The sequence below is a fragment of the Poecilia reticulata genome, chromosome 6, assembly GCF_904066995.2.
Source record: "Poecilia reticulata chromosome 6, P_reticulata-male-v2, whole genome shotgun sequence".
Classification (NCBI taxonomy): Eukaryota; Metazoa; Chordata; class Actinopteri; order Cyprinodontiformes; family Poeciliidae; genus Poecilia; species Poecilia reticulata.
The window spans coordinates 9,531,850-9,559,312 of record NC_088835.1 but is presented as its reverse complement, the minus strand read 5'-3'; the positions used below and the strand labels follow the sequence as shown (position 1 = coordinate 9,559,312).

At 40.8% G+C, this 27,463-nt stretch overlaps 1 protein-coding gene and 1 long non-coding RNA gene across 3 annotated transcripts in view; both read left to right on the top strand.

Annotated features, from left to right (window-relative positions):
- Positions 1-27,463, top strand: part of kcnq1.2 (potassium voltage-gated channel, KQT-like subfamily, member 1.2) — a 206,465-nt gene that overhangs the window by 111,082 nt on the left and 67,920 nt on the right. For both annotated transcript variants that reach the window (XM_081607835.1, XM_081607836.1), the window contains 4 exons: positions 18,740-18,815; positions 20,636-20,730; positions 22,253-22,293; positions 24,135-24,196. In XM_081607835.1, the coding sequence (XP_081463961.1) occupies positions 18,740-18,815; positions 20,636-20,730; positions 22,253-22,293; positions 24,135-24,196 (274 nt within the window). The remainder of the gene's footprint in view (positions 1-18,739; positions 18,816-20,635; positions 20,731-22,252; positions 22,294-24,134; positions 24,197-27,463) is intronic.
- Positions 18-1,919, top strand: LOC145551943 (uncharacterized). Its single transcript, XR_014087829.1, has 3 exons — positions 18-383; positions 1,071-1,166; positions 1,826-1,919. It is a non-coding gene; the product is annotated as an uncharacterized LOC145551943 (long non-coding RNA).

Below are 27,463 nucleotides of genomic sequence, written 5' to 3'. Positions count from 1 at the left end.
TCATGTTTACAGTCCAATACAGTGACGTCTTCTTAGATTAACGTTTGAAACGGTTTTAGAGATACGGAAATTTGAGACTTTACGATGAAGGATGACTGCTAAACCGAACCAGAAATAGGTTTTTATTCTAACATTACTGCTGTTATTCCTTTACAATGTACCATGCTGATCTTCAGCTGAATTTCGTTTGGTTTGTTCTATATTGTTGTTGAGGTGGTCAGTGGATTTGAACAAAAGGTGGCCAGTCTTGTTGCAGTATTAAAACACTATTTTTTTCTTTTCCTAAGGTTGACAAAGAACCAATTGTGACTGAGTGTGTTGAGTTTGAGCATGCTGGCTCAGCAGATCAAGCTCCAACAAAGTCAAAGTCCTCTAAGAGAAAGGTAATAATTTCTGAACTTCTTTTCACTGGGCTTCTAGCCCCACTGGAGATGTCTGGGAGATTTGTCAGTACAGTTACCTTTCAAAGAAATGTAATATTTCCTTCAAATGCTCCATAAACTATGAACTTAACAGGCTTTTTTTAGCAGTTCTTGCAACACACACTAGTCTGGTCTGATGTCATTGTGGGAACTATAGCAGCTGAAGTCTTTAGTGAATGGTTGTTTGGGGCCATACACACATTTCTGGTTTACAGTAAAAGTGAGGACCCCGTTTGAGGTTTATTTTGGTCAAAATGTAATCCCTTTTTTGTGTAACTATAGATCTTGTCTGCCCTCAGTAGCATGGTTGACAGCTGGCTTAAGACATGATGTATGTTTCAAATCAGGGAATATGACGGAAACATGTTAACAGTCCTATCCAGTGACGTCTTCTTAGATTAATGTTTGAAACAGTTTAAGTGATACTGAAGTTTGAGACTTTATGATGAAGATTGACTGCTAAACCAAACCAGAAATAGGTTTTTAATCGAACATTACTGCTGTGATTCATTGACAATGTACTATGCTGATCTGCAGCTGAATTGTTTTTGGTTTGTTCTATATTGTTGTTGAGGTGGTCAGTGGATTTGAACAAAAGATGGCCAGTCTTGTTGCAGTATTAAAAGACTTCTCTATTCTTTTCCTAAGGTTGACAAAGAACCAACTGTGACTGAAGGTGTTGAGGTTGAGCATGCTGGCTCAGCAGATGAAGCTCCACCAAAGTCAAAGTCCTCCAAGACAAAGGTATTAATTTTTCAACTTTTTATTGGTGGGCTACTAGCCCAACTGGAGATGTCTGAGATTTTGTTAGTATGGTTACCTTTCTAAGAAATTTAATATTTCCTTAAAATGATCTATAAACTGTGATCTTAACTTGCTTACTTGATGAAGGATTACTGTATATCTGAAGCAGAAACGGCTTTGTAGTAGAATCACACAGCTGTGATACAACATTCCTTTTGACTAGTCAATGTTTTTTATGTTATTTAGATGTTTTTTTTCTATTTGTCCCAATGTTGGCAAGCCTCTTGCTTACAATATTCAGGTTTATTTTAAAGTACATTACATTTTCAAATATTACGTCACTGACTTCAGAATTAAAAGTCAGCCCTAATTTATAGTAACATCAGGACTTCATTGTCTTGTGGGTAGGGTTAGGGTTAGTAACAATTACCTTAGATGTTTACAAATATATATTTTGGTATAATTGAGAAAAATAGCTTTTCATGGTGAGAAAGGTACAGTTATTAATTGGTTTAGGTCCTGTATTTAACTGTATTTTGCAGGAAGGGTCTAATCAGGCATGAGTGTATTTTACAATTTCAGAAAACCCTTCAATTATGATATTGCTTTGGTAACTTCATTTCATTGTTTTAAACTTGTTATTAACTTTGGTTTTAAAGGTTGCCAACCATGCAAGAGGAGGACTTGGAATGAGGGAGAGGTCCTTGCAGTCAAAAAGCACTTGATGGCATTCATCACCACCTGTAGAGTTCCAGGAAAGCAGACTGTGATAAGTGTTTAAAACGGGAGCCTGTTGCACTCAGAAACAGAAATTGGCTGGCTGTTAAGTTTTACGTTAAAAACGGCTCTTAAAAACAAGTTTAAAAACATTTAATTTCATGCTGCTTTAAGTGCTTTTAGTTAGTCATGTCATAGACATTTCAGTTTGCTGTTTTTTTTTAAATACAGAAAGTAGTATATCTTTTAGTTTTGGCTTTGTTGCAGTACCTTTTTTACTGACAGTAATTTCAGTTTGTACTTTTTAAGTTCATTTGTTGGTTTAAATATTTACGGGAAAACAAAGCATCCTGTAAAGAGCTTGGTTAAGCAATAAATGTTTATTCTTCAGCATACTTTTTACGCCTTACTCAATCATTTAGTACATAGAAGGAAGATAAAAAAATACCTTTCATCTATTTTCAGATGCGTGAAAAGTACATCATATCTGAGTTGTTGTAGATGCTTATGGCTGTGGGCAGGGAGGATTGTCTATATTATTCGGTATTCTAATGGATCTGAAGATGCCTCAGTGTTCAAACATATGAAAGAGGATGATCGGGGTTGTCTGTAATGTTTGTATTACAATCAATCAGTCAATAGGTTTATTCGACAAAACTCATTACATGAGTGAAAGTGAGCAGACAGAACAAAAACCTTCAAAGAATCCTTTTTTGAACAACCATCTCCAGAGGATTTCAACAGTAGTCCCCGGAACAGAACCAGCCTTCTTTATCAGGCTGTTAAGCCTTTTCAGGTCCCTGGCTCAGATGCTATTTAAACAGATGATGACAGAAGAGATGACACTCTCAACAACAGACTTGTAGAGTAAATTAATCAATCAAGATTACTGCCTGTGGCCCATCTTCTCGTAATTACAGGTTGTTCCTGGATGAGAGATTTACAGTCAATCAGAAGAACACAAAATTATGATATAATTTGCTAGGAAAAGGTTTTTTTGCAGAAATGTATGCATCATTTTAATCCCTTTATGTAATGTCTTTAAAAGAATACATTTAACAAAGCGTAATATGCTGCTCAATACTAGAATTTGACATATCTTGAGTGGCTACTCAATTTTCTTTTGTACCAAAGTGTAGATTTCATTGTGCATTGAGTCATAGTGGCTGTCAAAGCACTTTGAACCGGAAACTGTGCTACAGGTACTAAGAATGTAATAAAAACTAATTAGTGTGTATTTATGTCCCCACCCATTACTAAAAACCTGACAAGTCCCCAAGAGTCACCTTCTTATCATGTTTGGAACTCTAGTTAGTCTTATTGCAAATTTAAAGTGATATGTTTGTTCACTGCCCCTCTAGCATGCTACTTGATTTTTTGCAGAGCTGTGCTACTTTCAGAAAGGGAGGTTCCCAGAAAGCATGGTCTTGTCTTTAGTCCCCAGTAGGGCATATAAACAAGGCTAGGTGTGTGTGTGTGTGTGTGTGTGTGTGTGTGTGTGTGTGTGTGTGTGTGTGTGTGTGTGTGTGTGTGTGTGTGTGTGTGTGCGTGTGTGTGTGTGTTGGTGCATAGTTCTGTGCAGGGATCAGCACACCTGTAGGTGACTGGTCATTACAGGAGGCTTGAGTGATGGATTGGCCTTTTGAGGCCCCCAGTTCATTGTCATCTCCTCTCACTTACTCAGCCCTCACTCACAAGTCGCTGAAGGGCCTCGTGGGAACGCCTGTGCGCACACACAGTCACGGTTTAACGCTCGATGTTGCGTCAGGACACATCCATCCTCGAGCTCGCCGCATAGCCACTCCTAACCTTATCGTCAAACCACCTGTGCATAATTTCAAGGCAGATTAAAGCGGCACAGGCTGAGCATTATTTCACTGATGTGTCAAAGTCACACGTTGGTAGTTGTTCAGAAGCAGCACAGAGGATCCAAATGACTCTTTATTTGCATCCCTATCAGGGATTTTGTCCCCTGAGAGATTAGAAGCTGAGCCATTACTGGAATTGCTGTAAGCAGGGCCTCGTTATTGTGAAATGACACTAATCTCTGCTGCACAGCACAGCAAGAAGCACAGCCTCCCTCCCATTTCAAGAAAAACACACAAAAGGCTTTTTTGTGTGCATTCAATCCTCGTTTGTGTTTTAGTCATGGGCCGTCATGAGATTCTCTTTCTGAAATGGTAAATGATATTACATGCTGATTCTTAGAATTTATACTTATTTTTATCTCTTATTTTGCATTTCAGTTCATTCTTAGAAGTCACCTTCACTGTGTTTTTCATATTCAGCTAGCTTTCCTGATCCCAGTAGAGCTAGGGACAAACGAGGGATTACGTTTGTCATGTAATCCCTCGTTGTTTATTTCACTTCAAATTCAATTGAAAAATATGTTATTGATCCCAGAAGCAAATTAAACAAAGCAATAATTAGAAAACAATATCTGACAAAATAGCTCTGTCCATTTTTCACATGAAGTGTAGCAGGCCCAATGCTTTCGGTGTGTTTATTGGTTGTTGGTCATTGTGGCCTCTAGAGGGCAGTTCTGAGTTGGCTTCTGGAATCAGTGAAAATAGCAAACAAAGTCTTTACAATGTGCATCCTTAGAGGAAGACTTTATAATGGGCAAGGCAGCAGATGGAGAAGGTTTACCATCACTGTCACTGTCGTCTTCTTTGCTCCGTCCGCTCATTAAAAGTGAGCTATACTACTAACCCCGCAGTAATCAGTTGTATTACTTCATTGTTGAACCCACCCACAATGGTTCTGATATTGCTTGTTTCCTCATGCAGGTCTTTTTTGGTCAACTGTCTGTAATTTTGATTCTTCTTACTACGTTCCTTATATTGGATCCTGCCCGTACTCAAAAGTAGTCATGTTATTCCAATAATATTTAGACTTAAAAAAACAATAAACAAAAAAAAAACAATAGAACAAACAATCTCTAAATTTGATTGTAGTTCTAAGAGCATATTGGAGCTTATTGCTATTTTTACTCATTCACATAACAAGTACAATAAGTCTCAATGAAGTTCAATGTGTCTGTATTCTGTCGTTGGGATGTGAGGGGCAGGCCAAGACGTACCAGACATGTTTCGACGGCATGTCAGAAACATCACTAGGCGATGCGTGACATGTCGAAATCAGCTGTTGCTTCCTGAGTCGGTGTCAACCTGTCTTTATATCGGCAGGCTGGCACTGCACCGTGCTGCTGGCTTTCTGCTGGAGGACGTGGCTCCAGGTGGAGAAAAGCTGGAAGCTCCCCTCGTCCCACGTTCATAGCCGTGTGTGTGGATTCGCTTTCTGATCCCCAATGCCTTTTTGACCCGACGCTAATATCTGTTTTGTTTTTTTTTCCACTGCAGATGATTTCTGATGCTAGCTAGCCGATTAGCCAGGTTGTCTGCTCTGGGCCAGTTAATGGCTGCTTAGAAAACATGCCATCCTAAAATAGCGCAATATTAAGTTTTCACTACGTTGTTTTTGTTGTCTCTGCTGTATGTATAAGTACAGAAACCTTCTTTCAGCCAGCTGACTGGCAGTGCAGAGCAAGAAGCTAGACAGTAGTAGTAGTAGTAGTGTTACTATAGCCTTCGTATAGTCTGAGAACATTTGGCATTTAAAATTTTTTAAGAGCGTATAATAATCCATTTCATGTTTGATTAGCCTTGTTGATGTATATATTTGTATACATATTTTTACATAAATTTTGAAGTAGAAATAATCAAATATAGTACAGATTTGGCAGAAAACTGTGCAATAGCGCTTTGACTCACCACAGGAAGCTACAAAACAGACGTAACTTTAGCCTCATTAGCAGCTAACAGTTAGCCAGCCATGGCTAACTGTTAGCCAGCCGTTTGTCACAGCGCTAGCAAATTGTTCTTATCTTTTTCTGTCATTTTCTATTTATCCAACCAATAATACAACTGAAGAACTTACTTCAGAATAAAATAAAATACTTCGCCTCCTGTCCTCACATCAATAGCTTATCTTAGCAGCTCAATAGAAATGAGGAAGTCGTCACACCCAGAGCATTAAGGCCTTTTTTGTGTTCAGATTATCTTGAATTATAGCAGGGGAAGACGGAAGGAAATACAGGAAAAACCAAGTGTTTGAATATTTGCTCAGAAGCAGGACACAAGGCCGATAATACAGAAGTGAATGGATGGAAACGAAAGTGTGGTTGAGAGGGAGACGCAAGCTTTGTAATTTCAGAATGAGTGTTTGCTTACATGCGAGTCAGAGCCAGACTGAAATTACAACATATTCACATTACAAAACCGCAGTTTTAAGATTGATTAACAGCACTTTCTGCATTGGTCAGCAGGCGAAATCTGATTCAGGGCCTATTTATAAGAAACACACAAAAGAACATCTTACATTTTACACAGAGGCGCTTTCAGTTAGCTTTTCGCTGAAAGCTGCTACGATGTTTCATTCTTTATGGCCACTCCACTTCATTCAGTGAAGTTAGTGTGCTTTTCTCTACCTTACTGACACACATCCACTCCCCCCAGTGACTGCTCACATGTGTTCTGGCATTGCTTTGAGGCCCGGGGTTGAAGAGAGATGTGGAGGAGGAAGAGGTGGAGGTGGAGGTGGAGGAGGAGGAGGAGGAGGAGGAGGAGGAGGAGCAGGGGAAGGAGGTAGGGGGGCGGGGAGGAGGAGGAGCGGGTTGGGGTGTGTGGGGCAGGCCAACTCCTTCAGCTCCTCTTCCCCTTTCCCTCGCTCGGACCTGTCAGGCAGGCGGCCAGGGAATAATGTGGAAATGTGGCTGGCTGGCGTCAACTTGATTAAGTCTGCGCACGTGTCTCGGCAGAGAGGAGACCCCAGGCTTAATCACCCTTAGCCTTGACACTCTCCTTCGCTCTCTCTCTCTTTCTTTTTCTGTCTATATCTCCTTGTTTCTTTTCTTTCTCGCTCTCTCTTTCTCTGCCTTTCTACTCCACCTACTCAAACACTGAAAAGCGGTTTTTCCCGCTCTCTCCTCTGCACTCTGACTCTTTCTTTTCCTCCTCTACCTTCTTTAACTGACTTCACTTTTGTTTATGAAGCTCTTCTTTCACTCTTTTTTTTCTTAATTTGCTGCTCTTTCCTCCCTCTTTCCCCCACTCATCTGTCAGTTCAAGCATTTAAGGACCTTTAAAGTGAGTGAGTGCGATATCTGTGAAAAGTTGGGCTGCACCCCACATTGTTTAGTTGATCACGAAGCAAATTTTCCACAATTCTTCACAGCTCTATCTTGCTTCGCCTCCTGCATAGAAAGCATTTTCTCTGTGGTATCTCCACCCTCCCTGGACTGGAAACTGGCCAGCTCCACCGTTCATGCATCTCTGCTTTAACTGAGCTTTGAATTTATTACTCGCTTAATGAATACATATTTCGATTTCAAGTTTCGATTCGACTGGTTCTGAGTTGATGCTGGATAGTCACGGTGAAACTGAGACTGTGGCGTAACGACTAAAACAATCAGAATGAAAGTACTTTTCATGTTTGTGGAAACATCAAACCAGATGTAATTGGGGCTATTGAATTTCAAAGTAATTATGTGGCGAGAGCTGTAGGCCTTTTTCCCCCTGTGTGCAACATCGCACATCAGCTTTCCTCAAAAGCAGCTGCTTTTATTATTATTATTTTATATATTTTTTTTACTTCTGGCTAAACTAGCTGTCTGAACCATCCCTCCCTTTTCAAAACATGACAGCACAGTACAACAACAATGACCCTGAGTTCTGATCGATGAGCAGCTGAAATCCAAATGAGGACTTGGGCGTCACGTTGAAAATAACATTTCCAAACCTGGTCAAAGAGTTTCCTCTCAAGCGGCAGATTTTCTTCCTTTGTACTCCAGGAATCTATTACTGCGGTAAAGAAAGCCTGAGGATGAATTCATATTTAATCTTTTATTGAACGTAGTTGTTACTCCGTGACTTCCTTCTTCCTTCTCAGAGATGTAAGGACTTTACTGGTGAACATGTTTGGTGGTCTCCCTGTACACACGTCGTCAGTAACATCCCGCTCTTTATCCGTAGGGTTTACCACAATGTTAGCTCACCCTTTGTAGATTTAACGACTTCCAGTTTTCTGGGGACTCCAATTCTGGTCTGTTTGTCGACAAAACCCGGTACGTTTCAGGAGGTGTGAACGCCAAATCAAGCTCTGACAGGGACCAAGAAAAAAGAAAAGCAAACTCTGGACCCCGTTAGGTCGAAGTGAACTCTGGTGCAGTTTGAATAGATATGTGAATGCCAAGTGGACCAAGAGCAGGAAGCGGACCGTGGCACAGGGCATTCTGGGTAAATGCAACCAAAACAAACCCATGATGAAATGAGAAATCTTGTTTGTTTGTTTGCATTTCATGAAGAAGGAAGTTGCGCTCATGTCTTCTTCAGAGGTTTTTGTGTCATTTCCTTGCTGCAGCGCCGCCACAGGCAAAGTAAAAAACCTTTGACACAGTGCAGTGTGAAATCGAACTGCAGCAGCTGAAAATGTAACAAATGTTGCAATTTTGGTCCCCAACCGAACCGAGTCCACCGGACTACCAGGTGCGAAAACAGAAAAAGACGTCATCTATATGGCAGCCAGTTTGGGAGGCACGTGTTGAAGTACATGCCGCCATTCAACCTTTAAAATTCCAGGAGATATTAAACCAGAATCTACCAGGAAGCTGAAAATAGATAATCATTTCGTCACTGCAAAATTTAGCACGATTCTTCAATGATTATTTGAAGAATAATCATTCCTTAGGATTCAGTCTGTGGACCTGAATCCTATGGAAAAGCTGCACGTTGAGCTGAAGAGAAACTCCTTTAATGGAACGACTGGTGAATCCAGGCGAGTTTCTTAAAGAGGAAAGGTCAAGTATTCCTTTTGCTTTGCCTTTTACCATTTTGAAAATTGTCAACATCTCATAATGTTTTAAAGAAATGACCAAATGCTGAAAAAAAAGGACCCCACATTGGCTTGTTTATGGATTATGACTCTGTGGTAACTGCATATTTAAGTTTGATCCAAACCAACTATTGATTACAAGTGGGAACCATATGGGTTCAAGATGTGTTGTGCAAATTAGGCTGAGTTCGTAATACCTGTTGGAGACCCAGTTAACACCCACACACAACCCATTTGTGTGAAACAACACAAGTGGGTTGTGATGGTTCACGATGACTGGGAGCAGAAACAAAAAAAAAAAATCCACAACTGAGATCATCTCTCTGCTCTTTTAAGACAAGTGGGCTGGTGCGTTCTAATTACCTTAATGTTTTTTGTTTGTTTTTTGTTTGTTCGGTAATAAAATCTCTAATTAAACCTCTTGTGATGATTTTTTTTTCCTTTTGTTGAAGTCATGTTTCTGTGCTGTTGATTTATGCCGGACTGTCTTCTGTTTATGACCGTCATTCATCAGAAAACATTTCATTTTGGAGTCACGGATCCCTGATATAGCTCCCTCCCGGTCTCAGCTCTGTAGTTGCGGGCAGCCGCATGCTGGCACAATATAAACAGCAGATTCTTGCTGCGCTGCACAAATGACAATGGCAACAAACAGCTTTGTAATTATTCCAATTTCCTCCGCAGTCGCTGGCTTTGAAGTGGCGTCTCAGCGCAGCATTGTATGAAAACAAATAAAATCCTGAAATGCTTTTGTTTCTAAAGTTAGCGTCACATGAGTGATATATGTTTAGCTTTTTTTTTTTTTTCCCCCCCTTCTTCTTCGTTTGGAGCGCAGTGACAAGATTGCATCCGAAGAGTTGGGGGTTCTGGGCAGAGAGGTGGTCCCGAACTGAGATGTCAAGAGTGTCCCGCACTCCCTCAACCCTCCGCATTTCGCCGGCTGTGTTGTGCAGATTCCGGCGAAAGCCACACACACATGCAAACGCTTCACGCGCAGATGGATGGCGGCACGCTCCGTCCGCGCTACCTGCCTGTGTGCAGCTGAGTCAGCAGGTTTAACGCGACGGCAGCAGCAGCAGCAGCAGCTCCATCTATCACGCCGCTTTCAGTGAACTAAGTGATTTCTTTTAGCGCACGGCTCTGGCTCGTCAGAGATCCCACAGCTCGGTTCCAGCAGTCCAGCCCATGCGTTGATAATTTGCCCCTGAAAAATTGGCCGAGGAGAAGCCTCCAATTATGGTTTTGCACCCTGTTCCCAGCGCCTCTCCTCAGATAACGGCTCTCATAACCGAGCTCTTTGAAAACAGAATGAATCCCCCCGTATACTCCTTCCTCTGTTATTTTCAAGGAAGGTTGTTTTTTTTTCCTTTTTTTTTTATATAAAGGTTTTTTATTATTTATTTTTTTCCCAGTTTTGACATAAACGTGGCTGAGTTGCGGCGCGTTGACAGATAATCAGCTGATCTGAAGCCCGCTTATGCTTAGTGACGTGACGGATAAACGTCTCTGAGCTGCAGCCTGTTATTTAATGTTCCGGGCAACGAGCCATCCATCTCGTCTTCGTTGCTTGTCTGTCAGTGCGGAGTTGTGCTACACGGTCGTTTTTTGTCGAAGTTGTGCTAACAGGTTGCGCAATTTCTTTTATCATAACGTTTGTCAATGTTGCATCGTTTGCAATGTTTGACCTCTAGCTTCATAAATGACCCTGGTGTTGTTTTAATAATACAACTTCAAGGTAAGAAAGAAAGCTATGGATTTTTTTTACAGTGTCTTCCAAAAGATTTGACATCCTCTGAATTTTTTTACTGACGGCACAAGCAGTGGCGGAGCTAGACTTTTGTCATCGGGGCGAGGCTATGTTAGGAGGCCAGCAAAATTTGTCAAAACTAATTTTGTTGGACGATAATTTGTCCCAGGAATGATAATATTGCAATATATGAATCAATAATAGGTCACTCGTTTGTAGTGGATGGCTACTTGTGTACATTTATTTTTTTCTTTTTTGACATTTATGTAAAAATATTTTTATGTTCTCTTGTTCTTAATGTTTATCCTTTGGTATATTTTCATTCATCTTTTTGATACGCTTTCTGTTTTAACGTCGACTTTGTTGAGCTTTCAGAACTGGAAACTTGAGTCCTTGTTGCTTTAAAGTTGGGCAGCCAAGTTGCTTCCCAGCTTTTTTCTCATATTTTCCTGTCATCGTTTGTCCTCCCGCTGCAAGTAAACCTCACGTCTTTTTGGAACGTAACCTCCAAAAAAGGTCAATCAACGAGAAGCGCGCCAGAATCAACTGTGGCGTTTTTGACAGATTCACTTCCTTCTGCAGCCACGACCGCTTCTAATGGGACAAGCAGATATATTTGCCTTTTACAGTGACACCGGGTTTTAGATAACATCCTTGCCCTAAGGCCTCAAACAGACTTCAAATGTTGACACAGCTGCCCAATAGCACTTAGATATCGCAGCGCTAGATGAGAGGCGTTAAACCGAGCGCATTTCATTTTCAGAAGATCTTAAAGCCGTGACAAGGTCTTATAATTTAGCCGAACCCCAGCACACTCCCCCGCTCGCATTAAGAAGGTCGGTCTGACCAGACAGAGACGACCCTGAGCGCACTGCTCTCCTCCCTGCCAAACTCCAATGACTTGCACTGTTTACGCTGTCAAAACAAATACGATCTTAGCCTGGAGTCAGCAGAAACGGTCTGGCTGTTCTGTCTGTGGGCAAACATAAGAACTGATAAACCGGACACTTTACTGATATTGTCGAAATCCAAAGTGGAGTTTTAGTGTTTAAAAAAAAAAAAGTTAACGTAATGAAAAAAAATGAAAATGGGATCTTGTAATGTAATTGGCTTCCTTATAATCCTCAACTGGCAGGAACTACCTGGCAATTTAAACATGTACGAGGGGGTACCCAAAAGTTTCCAGAATGACGCTGCTGCACGCGCAGTTTTCGTAGTACACGAGTTGTTTTGACAGTGTAAACGGTGCAAGTATCAGTATCAGATATTTTTATGTTTTGCATAATTTGTATCCCAGTAGCCCACATCTGTACTGTGCTTTTTGCTTCTCTCGACTGATACACTGGGAATACATGTTGAACCGTTACTTATGTTTTAGGTAATAGAATAGATTATTATTGTCCTTGTAAACGAGACGCACCACATCATGTGTGCCCACGTTTGCATGAAACCAGAATGTTTCTCCTATCTGAGTCTGCCTCCAGTCCACAAACACATCTGCTTTTCAGGACAACTCTCATCAAAAACAGAGCAAACATTTGCATCCCTGGAACCCATAAATCTGTCACTTCTCATCCGGACCTCACTCACTCAAGCTCCGTTTGACTGATTATATTGTTCATTTTACTATTTTGTCCTCTTGCTTCATACGTTCGCCCGTCTTCAAAAGACAAACTGCTGTAGAAAAACCCAATTAAACGTCAGTTTTTAGCTCCAGTCCCTCCCCACTGCAGCCCCATATGCCACACATGAATGAGAGAATAATGCTCTTTTGTCAAGGAGCTCAGTTTTATAATCTAAAGCCATTGGCTTATGAAGGGGAAGCCTGTTTGCTTAAGGTCACTCTTCACGTCTTCCTTTCTTTCCCTGTTTTCTCCTTCCTCTTCTTCTTTCCAGTCTTCCCACTGGCAGGATTAAGGCCAGCAGAGCCGGGACCATCGCCTCTCGCTGGCCCTTGCTCCGAGAAGTCCAAGGTGGTGCTAATTGTGCCTTGACATGCAGACGTGCACAAAACCGCTCATGAACAGCCATGTGTGTTGGCATGACCAACCGCTGGGCTCATGTGCTTGGATTACCAGAGCACTGTGAAAGAAAACCTGTTTAATCCAAACACGGTGGTTGTAGTGGAACTGAAAATGGAGGTGGAGGGGGGGGGAAGGGCTTTGGTGCTCCTGAGGCATTAATGCCAGGGGTTATCCCCGAAAACACTCGGATGAAAGGAGGGGGGGGGGATGAGAACAAGGGTCCTTGCAAACCACCTGACCTCACCTCTCTTTTCCTAACCTCTGCAGGCTGCCCCCGCCCCATCGAGGCGTGAGGGACCCCCCAATAGGCGGCAATAAATAGATTCTTTCTCTAACATGTCTAATCCAGCTAAATAGCAACAAATCCTATTAGGCCATGAATCATAAATCCTTCCTTGCCACCTTACCCCCTCCTCCAGCCCTGGGAGCCGGTTTCCCTCCAGATCTTATAAATTTTCAGCCACATGTTCGCTCACATCGTAACACTTTTGAGCCGAATATGGATTGACTGAACTCGTGTGACATTAGCTGGGTTTCCATTACGAATGTGCACAAAACTTTGTCGATATTCCGCCAATGTCGCAGTAGCGGTGTTTCCATTAAGTAAGAAACGCAACGAAAATCGCACATGAATACGTTTGTTTATGTGATAAGTCATTAAAAAGCGTCATGATCCTCCAACCGCTTCCTGTCGTCGTCTTTGTGGTTTGCACCAGTGGAAACATCCGGTTGTTGATCTTGTGACTCGTGATGTAAAAAAAAAAAAAAAAAAGTGCTTCCAGTGCAGCCAAAAAAACTTGCCTCATTCTAGAGCCAAAACTTAAAGTTTTTTATTTATTCATTTTTTTAAGTTGCTGTGTTTTCATTAAGCGAGTTAATTTTTAAAGTGCAAAGTGGGAAACTATGAAGAAATGTTTACAGTATAAAAGGTAATCTATATGTTTATTGCTGCTACAGTTACTTCTGTGGCAGTCTTTATCCTTTTTTAATTGACTTTGTTTTGTTTTGGACGTTTACCCCCTCTGGTTTTGGATGCTCTGCAGCTGACCGTACTGTTTTTTACTTTAGGATAGTTGTTGTGATGCATAACCATGGCAACCATTTGTTTTCTTCTTACAACCGGAAGCAGATGATTGGCATCCTAAAATTGTTAAATTTCAGTCTTTTTTTTCCAGTTTGCAACTGTTAAATTTCTCCTCAATCCTACTTCAATACACAAACGTCAACGTAGTCCATCTGAATGATGAGACAGATTAAGTTAAAGAGAAACGTTCCAGTTGTTGCTATAATTAACTTCGGTATTCCACTTCGCTTTGCAGAAGTAATTTTTTCTTCTTTTCAGTCCATATGAAGTACTTCCAGAGCTTTAATTATCTCTAATCTGTAATAAGAGACAGGTGTGGGAGTGTATTTGCAGTTGATGGGTCTGACTGGTTTTAAGTCCTTGATGTGGTCTAATGGCTACCTGCATCCTTACATCAGGACTGAAGGGAACGTCAGACCACCAACTTAGCAACCTGAACAAAAAGGAGCCAAATTAATGGGGATAACATGTGATATTATCACCAAGTAGTAAAAAAGCTACTGGCACAGACTAGGCATAACATTTAGACCAGAAAGTCTAACATGGGGGTAATAACCGCCAAATTATCCAGCGCTCCATCTCTCTAATTAGGTCCCACTTAGAGGATAACTTCACTCCACGCCCGTCTCTTTAAGCTCTGTCTCCGTCTCCACTCTGCAACATTAAGCCTCATATTTTACCAGTTTTATCTCCATGGAAACCATTGTCACACACTGATCTTTTTTTTTTTTTTATGCAAACAAATCCCTCAACAGTATGTATTTCTTCTTATTTTTATTCTGATTGAAACAGGCACTTCGAGTAAAACACAAGTTGAAACAGAGATTTCAGAGTTTCAGATCTGGATCGCTCCTCATCACTCTTTGTCTTCACACAATGTGGAGCACAGAGTCCAGAGGAAGTCTGCAGTAACTGGCTCTTTTAGTTAGTTGTGCGCCTCTCTGCAATGTGTTGTCTGTGTGTTAGGACAGAGTTTTGACCTCCTCTGATTTTCTGTCTCATTAAAACAGCAGGATTTGGACTGATTTTTCTTTTTTCTTTGCTTTTGTTTTTGAATGTTGATATTTTATACGATTCCATTTTATTTGCTGTCGTTCTTTTGCAAGTTAAGACGTATCTTTTGCAGGTCTGAGAGTAAAATGCAGCACATTTAATTCAGAGCGTACAATATTTCTCGTCTTTTGTGTGTTTGTGGTCACGTACATCAAACGGGGGCGCTGGACTTTGATGTGGCTTGGTGACTCCTAAAGCTCCGCGTATGTCCCGATCAGGCTATTCATGGCTGAATGGTGGATACTGAATGAAAGCCTTTTGTTAAACAGCAGCATCACCCTGTATGAAAGTTGATTTCTGTTTTTTTGTTTTTTACAATCCAAATGAGATGGTAAAAAAGCAGAGGAAAAGACCTGTACATACATTGTATATCTGTAACTTTTATTTTACCTTTTGCCATATTAAAATCGCTACAACATGAAACTGCTGCTGCGCATGTTGCACAACAGATTGTTGCTAGGTAACCAAAAAGAGTAAATGAGTTATGGTAATTGTCCTGTAAATGTGTGGCGTTTTAACTAGTCCAAGGACCCCACCACTGACACATTTAGAGTATTTTCTATTGATACTGATCATGTATCTATCACGACAGGTATTGATATCGTTATTTCAGCATCTTAATTCTCTTTCAGGGGGGAAATTGGTTTTGCATCCATGCATTTCGAACATGCAAAAACAACAAAAAACTCACAAATGTGGGGATCCGATTGCGGTGGGTACAAAGGAGTGCTTCCATCTGTTACTCTTACTCCACCAGCCTGAGATCAAAGCATATCTAAGTGGACCAGTCAAAGTACACACCCAAGTCCAGTTAAGAATGTTGGCTTAACTTGAAACGCTGTATGCAAATTCTCTCCATCAAATCTGACCAAAAGTGAGCTATTTTGCAAAAACAAACGGTCAAAAAAAAAAAAAAAACGAAACAAAGCCTCTGGATGATCAAAGCTGTTTTTCACACTTTATTGTTATTATTCACCTTCAGGCTATAATATTGTCTATCTTACTTATTCCAGATCCACGTTGCCAAGGATCTGTTTCGATGTGTCTCCAGCTTTGGTGCTTGCCACGTCACCCTCTGGCATTTCTTCACTTAAAGCAAACAGTTCTTATCTCCCAAAGATACGATGGAAAGCTGTCTGATTTTGTGAAGAACGGAGAAAAAGCACATCTCTCTGACAGACCAAAGCACCAGCTATCAGGCTTATCTGTCACACACACATCAGCGCAGAGACAAACACGCTTCTGCAGTCTTTCTGGGCCCTGACCGTTGCACACTGATGTCTGAGGCTGCTTGTTTTTAAGGTTATTGCTGTGCACCATGGAAGCACAGGATATTTGACTGTCCCCCTGCCAAAAAGAGGGCCTGGGGGCGTTTGGAGGGGGTGAGGGAATGGAGAGAGTTGCCACTGACAACTCGGAGATCTCCAAAGTGACCATCTGAAAATGAAAAAGGAGAAAACTTATTAAAAACGGAGGGGTCAAGAAGAAGCCATGGGGGTAAATCAGTCACAGTTTTTGGGGGGATAATTAAAAGCTGTAGCGGCTACCTAGCTTAGAGGTGACTTCTGCATTTCACCAGATGAAAAATAGCGTGTCTGCGGAGACGGGAGCCGAGGAAGGTGGTTTAATCCTGTGCATTAAAATACAAACTGCTACCCTGAACCAGAACAATGGACGGTACATTGGAGTCGTTGTGGGGGGGAGGAGGTCTGAGCTCCGCCGGCTGGAGAGGAATCCCCAACCCATGTCTGCGGATCGAACCTTCTGCAACGCGAACGAACGAACAGGCAGGCTCGGGGCGATGGCTAAAGACGCCGAGTCAGCAGTTGTTGCAGCACAGAGACGCGGGACTTGTTTGGTTTCTCTGCGCGCCAAATGTGTGCTGGAGTCGGCGCGGTAGACCAGACGCGCTCAGCGTTCTCGTTTTTATCACACTTGTCCTCCAAACATGTGTGTGCATTTGTTTGATATGCAGGAAATGGGAGGAGGGCGAGGAGGGAGTTGTACAAGCATCAGAGCCCCACATGTTTTTTGTTTCCTACACATGTTCTCCTCCTGCCCCCTCCTCCCCACCAATAACACCAGAATGTCCAAGTCACACAGAAAGCAAGAAAAACAACACACATATCTCTCACTGTCGACAGAAAAGAGCGAGGAGTGGGTGGTCAGCGTCTTTTTTTTCTTTTCTTTTTTTCCAAATTAAGGCCTCCCACTCTTTATGTTTGGTATTGTTTGAGTATTTCCCTCAAAAAAAAAAAAAAAAGCGACCCATCGCTCTTTGATGTTCCCATTTTATGGTCCGCTGTCAACATATTGTCTCTCGAGTCTTTTTGTCGTCCCCTTTGCCCTAATTAAGACCTCAAAGCGACTTGTTGACTCCACAGAAGACCTTATTTGGGGAGGAGGGTGGAAGCCATGTGTTTCCTCGTGTCAGCTCTGCGTGCGTGCGTGTGTGTGCTCGTGTGTGTGTCTGCTGCGACCGGCACGTTGCGTGAGAGGTGTGCACGACAGCGCGGAGACGCAAATGTATACAAAGCACAGGCTTTAACACAAGAATGAGGTTATTCATTTACAGCTGGAGGTGCTTTTCAATGGAGCGAAACGTCACTCCACCTGCAGACACAAGGACCTCAAACACACTCACCCACTCATTTACTAATATATATTTACATATATGTATTTAATATGTCGTGCTATTTTTCATTCTCAGGGCTGTAGCTGTGAGAAAAGGGCTTTGGTATCTTATGTTGGCATTTAGCATGGTTAGCATTACTGAAACAGCACTCTCTGTGTGTGTATGCTAGAGATTGTATATTTTTCTGTAACTCTAGCATGTTCCATGACACGGTTTAAAACCTCAAAATTATTTCCAGTTCCAGTGTGGAGTTTTCTGTTCAGGATGAAAGCTCACTTAGTCTTTGAGAGGGCGAACGTGAGTTATTACGCCACTACGTTACTCGAAAACGGTCACAAAACGACAGTATTAACGCGGTGATTTCTTGGAAAATTCATCACCCAGTAAAACTTGTTACAGTGGCAACACTTTCACAGCAGCGTCTCCAAAAGTCTTTCAGAACAGCAACAAAGGTAGCTGTGCATTTTTGATTGAGGAGTGATTGTAGGAGGATTTTGTTGCCACTAACTGCAGCAACATCATCTCAAAACTGGCAACACCGCTTCTTTCCTGTCACAATGTAAATGAGCCATCTTGACTCGCTAACTTTAAAATCTTCTCTCATTAATGGTGTCGACACTGAAGAGCGTTGTTGTCTGTCATGACCGGATGTCATGACAGACAGATGTCACTGCTCATCGGTTCTGACTGATCTGAAGGAGATTTTATATTTGAGTTTCAGGGAAAATCAAACTGGAACTCGTCCCTTTATGAAGCTGTGTGCAGCTTTCGTAACACCTGATGTGCTTTACAGTCTTTTACGTCACATTTTTACTTTTTTCCCTTCTGTTCAGCACGCGGCTTATTGCACATCCAAATGATTCAGTACAAGTAAGCCAAACGGCCCTCTGTTGAGAAAACAAACTGAGTTGCATGCAAGGAAGCCATCGTGGCATGAAAGTTTGACTGCGTGTGTGTGTGTGTGTGTGTTGTTTACATCCACTAGTTTTAATTTCAGTGTTCCACAGAACCCCAGCATTGGCCTGTCTTTCGTGTTGACACAGATGTGCGGCTCTGACCTGAGGGACTTATGTTTTTTGGACTCTTTGCGGTATAGATGGAATCTGTTTTGCTTCTCTTTCACTCTGCATAAGGTTGCAGATTTAATGCCGTGACCTGAAGGTCAGGTTCAATGAGCTGGATGAGGAGGCGGCAGCTGCAGTGCATGCAGCATTTTCATCCTTATGCCGCTTTATCACGCGTTAGACCCACATTTAATGCGTCTCGTCGTTGCACAGTTCATGCAATACCTGCAGGCGCTTAAAACGCAACAAGTCGAATTCAAGTGTGCATTTATGTTTCATCTTAATTTTACGCCGGAGCTCTTACTGAGCGACAGTCTCTTGTTTTGTAACCTTATTCCGTCTCGTTTTTTCATCCCAGGTTATCCCATGCCCAGAGGTCTGCTGTGAAAGTCCTGCGCAGAATGCAGTACTTCGTGGCCAGGAGGAAATTTCAGGTAATATGAAAAAGAAATCCTGAGAGGGGGAGACGGGAGTTAGAGGAATGGCAGATGAGAAGGTCAGATTCTGAGTGGAAGCAGTGTGTTATGCACGCAGAGGAAGAGGAGTGTGTTCGTGTCCAAATACTGAGCCCCACTAGAGACGTTTGAGAAATAATTTAAAAAAAGAAAAAAAGATTCAGTAAAAGTTTTTTTCTTGTGAGAACAGAGAATCTTCTTCTGAAAAATGTGATTGTCACTTTATGAAAACTATTCAGTGATGCCACTCTTCTGATGTCCATGCACAAAAATCTCAATATGATATAAATGTCTAATTAACTGTATTATATAAAATCATCATTTGTAAATCAGTAGTTAACTTACAAATTACATAAATCATCTCCAATTTCCAATATTTTAGTTAAAATGTTTGTAATTTTGACACCAATGGGGTTAAGATAACAGGAAACTACAGGATATTCTCTAACCTTTCCACTTCCTGTAGGGGAGGTACTTACAGTATTTACAGTGTTGGATTTCCAAATAGTCTCCAGCTAGATACTCTTGCAAAAAAAATAAATAAAAGAAGCAAAAACATTTGTGTGAGATCGTAAAACATTTTCCTGAATTTCACAAAAGTCACTCTGGGTTTTCCTAATCCTTTGCAGAATTCACTAAAGGGTCTCGCAAAATGTCTCTTAAAAACCTTTGCAGAAAATTGGGGGACAGTTGCAAAAGTAACCTGAGATTTTGCTGAATTTGTGCTCTACCTTGTAAAAGTATCTCAGACTTTCCAGAACCTTCACTGGTCTAGCAAACCCTCCATAGTATCTTGCAAATGCATCTTGGACTTTAGTACAACTTATACAGGATCTCACAAAAGCAAACATTCACTGGAACTTGCTAAAGAGACTTGGGACTCTTGCAAAACCTTTGCAGGATCACAAATACCTTGCTTTGAATTTCCTGAAGAAACTTGGAGTCTTGCAGTAGGCTCTCTCAAAGTCTGCTGGGACTTGCTGAAGTAACTTGGAATTTTGTAAAAACTTTAAGTTGATCTCACAAAATTAACCTGCACAAATTTCGCTGGAACTTGCTATAGTAACTCTGGGATCTTGTAGACCTTTCCAGAGATATCGTAGAAGTGTGTCTTTTTTTCAGTTTTGTCTCTTGTAGGGTTCAGTAATTCAGCGTAAAGTTCTAATTTGTGAAAAAATGTGCCTGTCTGTTTTTAAAGGCATATAATGCATTTATCGTTGGAACCTATAACACTACAGCAGTACATGGCCCTATAGTTGTGAAGCCTGCATGTTTTGTTTGTCAAATCTTTAAGGAAAAGCTGCAGTAACATGTGCTATTAAACATATTTATCTGTAGTAAAAGTTCCCTATCACAGTTTCTCTTGTGTCATTTAAATTTATTTTTTTTTCAGGTGTTCTGCATGTTCCCAATTACGGGCTAAGTGATCTCAGCTGTACAGACTGTAGTGTGTCTAGCAGGGATACCCTAAGGGTTCACCAAGTTCTTTCTGATACCCCCTGTGTCAACGTCACACCACACAAAGCTGTGAAAGGACCTTAACACGATTGCTCTCTACATGACCATGCGCCTCTCTGTGCGCACACAAACATACGTATGCACACGCATGCATGCTCACACTCACACAAAACACACATTGAGCTCACAATGAACTCTTTGCACCCACGGGGGTTGGGGATGTTTTCAGGGGACCGAGCAACAAGAGGTTGTGATTGACAATGGCTTTGTGTCCCACCGTGTGCGCGTGTGTTTTTCTTGTGTGTGTGTGTATGCGTGTGTGTGCGCGTGTGGATTCGCAGCAAGCTCGGAAGCCCTATGATGTGCGAGACGTGATCGAGCAGTATTCCCAGGGTCACCTTAACATGATGGTTCGCATCAAGGAGCTGCAGAGAAGGTGGACGCCTCGACTTTGTTTTGTCCTGTTTCTTATTCTGATGCCCCGTAAATCTTTGCATGGATTTTCAGCAAGTTTCCGTGATATTTTATAGTAAAAAAAAAAAATTTAAAGTCATGTAAATGATTAAAAAATATATGTTGTGAGTGCAGCTTGCTGTCGCTCTCGTAAATATATCCAATAGGAACGGTTAAGTTCTCATTTTTGGGAAGAAAGACGTAATGTTTCTTTATAGCGAGCATCACAATATTGGCACTCATGATGAAAATGTAAAAGAAAAAACATTTCAAAAAATGGTTGCTATGGGAACTTAGTCAAGTTTATTTTTACAGCACATTTCATCAACAAGGCAGGTCAAAGTGTTTTGCAATTATGAAACAAGCAATAAACATTATATCTTGTCAAATGCAATAATCAAAATCATCATTATTTCTCTACAGAGGAAATTTTGGAAAACATGTACACAAGCATGATAGACGAGCCCAAGACCCTCCTCCCGACTCTGATTGGTTGTTTCTGACTGAGTGGTGTATTCCTACAGATAGCACTGGGAGAACTGGGAGGAGAAGGAGAAGCTCTATATTTTCACAGATTAATTGTCTCATACTGTCACCACATCGTGAAATTTTAACAGATATGTAAAAAAAAAAAAAAACCCCAAAAAAACAGTTTTTAAAATAAAAGCTACTTACTGCAGCTTTAAAGTGAACGATCAAAAAATGCTTAGTGTGGTTTGAGGTCAATAATTATGGCAATGTTATTTCTTATGGGGTTTTTTTAACCATAGCTGAATTAATAAACACCAATTCATGTTTCATTTTTTTCCACACTTATTTGTAAGATGAAAGATCTTTCAGTGTAATAATAGATGGAATAACATCAATTTAAGACAAAAAAAACCCCAAAATACATTTGGAAAACAACACAGATAAGATATAAAAGAAACAATAACATGAGTAGTAAGAATTTTTTAAATTTTACTGAATATGTGTTCATAGTTTTTGGCACATTTTGTTGTTTTTTTAATGTTTTGATAAACGACAATGTCACTAACAATCTTTGTTAGTGACCCCAAAAATGTAAAGTTTCAAATAGGAAGCAATGATAAATAAGGCAGAAGATTGTTGATGCTTTGAGTTCAAAATAATAATTTTGATGTTTTACATTAAGTGCCCAACCGACTCTAAAACGTACATAAAAAGCTACCACTGGTTGCACCGCAATCGCCTATTATTAAAAATAATTAGCTTAAACAAAACAGTGAAGCAAGTTTGTTTTGGATCAACGCAAATGAAAAAGCTGTTAAATAATATGTTATTTACTCACTTCTAGTTTCAGATCTCCCCTGTAGTGTGGGGAGGATTTCCACTGCGCTTCATTACTGTACTTTCGTGTAAAGATGAATCAGTTTTGTCTTGTGTTTCTTCCTTGTTTAACAGTTACCATAACAAGCTGTCCGGCCAAATTAATCTCTTCTGTATCTGTTTTTAACTTTTCTCTGTCTTTATCTGCTCTCCGTCAGGCTGGATGGCACCCTCGGGAAGCCGGGAATGTTTTTGCCAGGTAAACAGCAAGGAAACGGGCCGGATCTGACAGACAACCATCACTCCTCGCTCCACCTCTGTGTTTATAACTCACACATGCTCAAGCACCAGCAGACTAAATACAGGAGAATGACAGGACCGTAATGTTTGCGCTCACGGCTCTGTTTGGATGTGTGTTTTTGTGTTTATAAGCGCTTGGATTTGTTCGCCGCGGCTCGTTGGGCCGTGTGCCGCCATTTATTGGCACCTTTGCGTAAATTCCTGTCAGACGACTTGCAAACACTCGTTTGTTACGTTACTTTCAAACTGTCTCAGCGGTCCCGTCGGTTGCATAGACTGCTACTGGAGCTTCTTTGTCGACTGACGTCGCTGCTGACCAGAGGAAAAGCAAAGCCTAAACTGAACAGGAGCGAAGCTAAAGGTGAAACGGCAGCTTCTTGTTCCAACACGAAAAGTGTTAATATTACCAAACATGCGATGCTAATGAAGTTAACGAAAATTACAAAGTTCGGAACTATCTCTCTTTAAAGTGAGGTTAACATGTTACCTGTGAGGCCGAACTCTTGTTTTGTATAAATCCAAATTAGCTAAACAAATGAGTAGCTAACAGCTAATCTGGAAGGGGCTAAAACCGCAGCTGACTGCTGCCATCCTGAAGATTAAATCTCCAAAGAATGATATTAGTTTATCAGAGTGTTATGAACCCGTATCCACCTGTAGCAGCATATTTATCTGTCTTGTGAAAGACAGAGGTGTACAGTATATTTATTTTATAGTATAGTTATAGTTATTTTTGTCGTTGACTATTTTAAATGGTCTGTTTCTGTTGAAGAGAGAGAGACTGGGATTCACTACTGATTTATTTCAGATCATAAAACGTCATTAATTGTTTTGGGATCACTTTATTTGGTGGGATGTGCATAAGACTGACATGACACTGTGATGAACATGAAGGAGTCTTTATGAATGTTTGACTGTTGTCATGTAGTGTTTTTTGGTAAATAATGACACTTTTAATGCAAAGTCGACAATTTTAATTTACTTTTAATACAAGTTTTAATGCATTAAAAGTATTGTTATTTACCGAATGACACTTCATGACAACAGTCACAGACATTCATAGACGATTTTATCTTCATGGCTGGTGTTACGTCAACCTTATGAACAAATGAAGTGTTACCAGTTCGGCTGTATTTCTAAAACCAAAACTCCAAGATTCGAAAAGATGTGTTTGTAAATGTGAAATTATAGCAACAAATGAAAAAGAATATTAGCTATAATTGATCTAACATATTTATCTGACATATTCAATCTTGCAGCAGCGTTGCAAGGAACATGGCGGACCCCAATGACGCGCTCATACTGGGGGCTTATTGAGCATCGACGTGGAAAATGGAGATAGAAGCAGAGAAGGGAACATGCAAAACCTTTCCGGTCAGAGTAACTGATAAAACAGGGAGGCGAAAATATCTCGTCTGTATGAGTGAATGTCATTCATTGATTTCTACAGTTCCTAACTTTTTAAGAAATAACGAGCCGTACATCCTATTCAGTTACAGTCCGTGTAAGCAATCAATTTTTTAACGTACTTCCTCCTGCTGTCCTCCTTCTCATTTCTCATGCCCTTACATGTCATTCACTGGTGCCAATGGAAGATGGTAATTACAGCTTGGAGCCGTCCGAGCTCCATAAAAACAAATGATATGTTCAGTGGCAAATGCTTTCTGTCTCCACATCTGTTTTCATCTCTTATGGATAAATGCCAAGGTTTATCTTGGGATTTGTCATCAAGTAACGTTAGTTATGCTATCAAGTGTTTTCTGAATGTTTTTTTTCCCCCCTTCTCTGCCAATTCACTAGGAAAGGGAGAAGATAAAGAGTACCCAACCATTGGAGCACGCATGATCAGAATGGAAGATAAGGTAGGCATGCCACAGTGTGTGTGTGTTTTGACTTTAAGCGAGACTGATCAGATTACTCTGGGTGTTCAGAGTCGTGCGTCTGACAGCAGAACTGATTTGATTTTGCCGTCTTGTCGATGCTGTCGGACGAGTGAACGCGGCGGAGTGTTTTTGTCCGGACATTACCTGCGTTTGTCACTCATTGTTATTTCTCTTAACTTATTTTGTCACACTGGTCCACCCGTTCTGCTCTTGTAAGAGTTAAATGCTTAATTTTGCTACATAGATGACCAGATCGCAGCTAAAGAGTGAGGAGTTCTTGCAGCGAGGCATAACCGAAAAACACAGCAGCTGCTTTTACAGGAAGAGAGTGAATTGTGATGTCAACGCTGCGTGAGACGACCTGTTAAGTGGACGATGCTTTAGAATACCAACCGAGGTGGAGGGAATACGTGGGTTGATAAAGTAAGACTTCTCTAGTGGGCCTGATAGTGGATGAGAGGAACTCAGGAAGCAGCACAGAGAATGTCCTGGACTTCATCCAGCGCCAGAAGATTAGATCTTGTCTGGATTGTAGCAAGTAGTCTAAGCAAAAGATATTAACCGCCCATTAATAAAGGAGGAAGTTGGTGTTTGCCAGCCCAGCCTTGTTTTGGATATCAGATATCAACATTGGGGCTTCGAGTTGCTCTTGAGTACACCATGCATCAGCGTTTATGAAACTACGTCGCAACACAGAAGGAGTGACTTTATGTATACATAAAGTATGACTGAAACAACAATGTTTTAGCTTTTTTTTTTATTACTATTGAGGAGTTTTACTAATTGGAACAAAAGGACGAACTTTCCTTTCTTTTTATCCGACTCTCCAGGCTAATTGACCTCCTGTTGTTGTAGAGCCTTTAAACTCGGATTTAAGTTAAATCTGCCTGTATCCCAACTTTCTGATTATTTTTTTTTTTCCGGATTCTAAAACCTGAAGTAAATATAAATACTCATTTGAAGCAATATTTGGTTGACAATAATATCTTGAGTGAACATTTCCCTAGAAATATTAGGGGATTTGGCTGGAAGACAACCTTACGTTTAGATTGCATGTCGACCGTTTGATAAAACATCAGACGGTTATATTGAGTGCTGAAAAAAATACTGTCAAGACTATAATTTTAACAGTTACAGCTTTACAGTGTGCATCTGTGTGCGTACTTTAGAAGCTGGCCGTTGGTCCTCCTCCAGCCAAACCGGTATGGTTTTATGAGCTCTGTACCTTTTTATTGCTTTTACAACAAAACAAATGTCTTAATGTCAAAGTGAAAAACGGATTTCTAGAAAATAATGACAATTAAATAACAATATGCAACATGAAAACATCCCACGACTTTTCAGTAACATTTTCTCTGATTTCCTCTTGTTCTTTTGTTTTCATGCTTTAATGATAAGCAGGAATACTGATTAACCAGTGATTAACTCTATGTTACAGTCACTTAGGACACAGCCACTGCACTCAGGTGACCTCCATCCCACTCACTGTGAGACTAGTAGCACCAATTGGCTGGACCTTTGTTGAATTAGGTCAGTCACTTTAAATGCAGTGAATATCCATGCAGTCATGTATTTTATGTCACATGTTTTTTATTGAAGTTTCCTTATGTTTGTAAAAATCAGTTTTCACTTTAACATCAAAGGTTTTTTTCTATATATATTTTTTGTCAAATAGGCCAAATTTGATTGTTCACGATTAATTTGTCAAAGCAATAAAAAAGGTAAAACATTCGATGTTCATTCGATCCTGTATTTGAGTGCATTCTTAACACGTTTTACTTATTTATTTAATCGTTACAGTAAGTGAAAGCTTAATGTTTTCGAGTCTGAGGGAGCGAGTTATATGAACTTCTGTGACTCCATAAGACGGACATTTCACCTGTATGCTGACTGATTTGATTTCCTATTTTTATTCCAAGTCTGCTGCGTTGCTGCTTATTCTGTTTTCTCTCGTGGTTCTGTTGTTTTGGACGTAAGGCTCACCTCAATATGAGGTTATTCTGAGGCGAAAACAATTCCTATACAATAGAACAATGCATTCTGCAGCCATTCAAGTCGGCCAGCTCAGGATTTCCCTCACTTTCCTGGGTATTTACCTTACCGTCGCTATGCGCCCATTACCACGGCTGTTTGCAAGCGTCAGCCATTCTCAGACGTCTTTGTTTTGGAGAGGGGAGTAATGATCTTGAACCGATGTACATGGAAAGCCCTGAAGACCTCCCGCAGACTGTGCCACGGCCCACTGGCGTTGGCCGTCGTGTTGTAATCACCGTCTCCCGATTGGGAACACAAACCTGTGTTTAGACGCTGCGCCTCCTTCAGCCTCGCCTTCGATCCGGACATGAAGCCAGTATAATTTCAAAACACAGGGGTCAATTTAAGAAAATCTTCTCTTTTTTTTTTTTTAGCAGACTTTACTTCTAATCAGAGCTTCATTTGTTTTGATGCCACAACCAGCTTTCACAAGGTGTAACTCTAAAACAGCTGCAAGAATCTGTGTCAGCCATAAATCCTTCATAATTACTGTTTTCCTCTGGAGTGCCCACCCATTGCCCGTCTTTCGTTTCTGCTCATGTGGGTTTCTTGTTTTGATGGTCCTATGGGGGGACACACCTGTTGCACAGACAAGGGGGGGGGAGGGACTTCCTTTTCCCCTTTGGGCAGCAGGTGTACGAACCAATTGACCCATGTTTCCATCTACGTTCTAGAAGAAGTGGACAAAACCAGCATGTTGTTAACAGGCCAGTCTTGAAACTTCAAGTTTTTTTAGCTAGTGAAATCTCGGTTCAGCAGGACTGACTAGCCACACCCTGTGGGATCTCATCATTCTACTCGAACAAAGGAGTAACATTTGATTTATTGCTCAAATTAATAGTATTTCTTGTTGGCAGAATGTCAGAAATGTTTAAATACACTACTTACACGTCTCTAAAGATTGAAATTAGCATTTTGTGAGAAGGAAGTCAGTAGTGAATTGATGCGAGAGGCTGTTGCATTTGTGAATAATTTTGAAAGGAAATGCTTTTAATTTTAATGACCATTGTGTCTTTGTAACGGTGCTTCAGAGGGTAAGCTACATACATTTTTTGAAACAACTGGAAGTCATTAAGCCATTTATTCATCAATGTAATTCTACAGGAAACACAAAGACTGTTCTCATTATTTAACTTTGGTTTTTGAAGATTACATTTTTGTAAAATCTGGATTTTTTAATATATATTTTTTAATCCACCAACGCTCATCTTG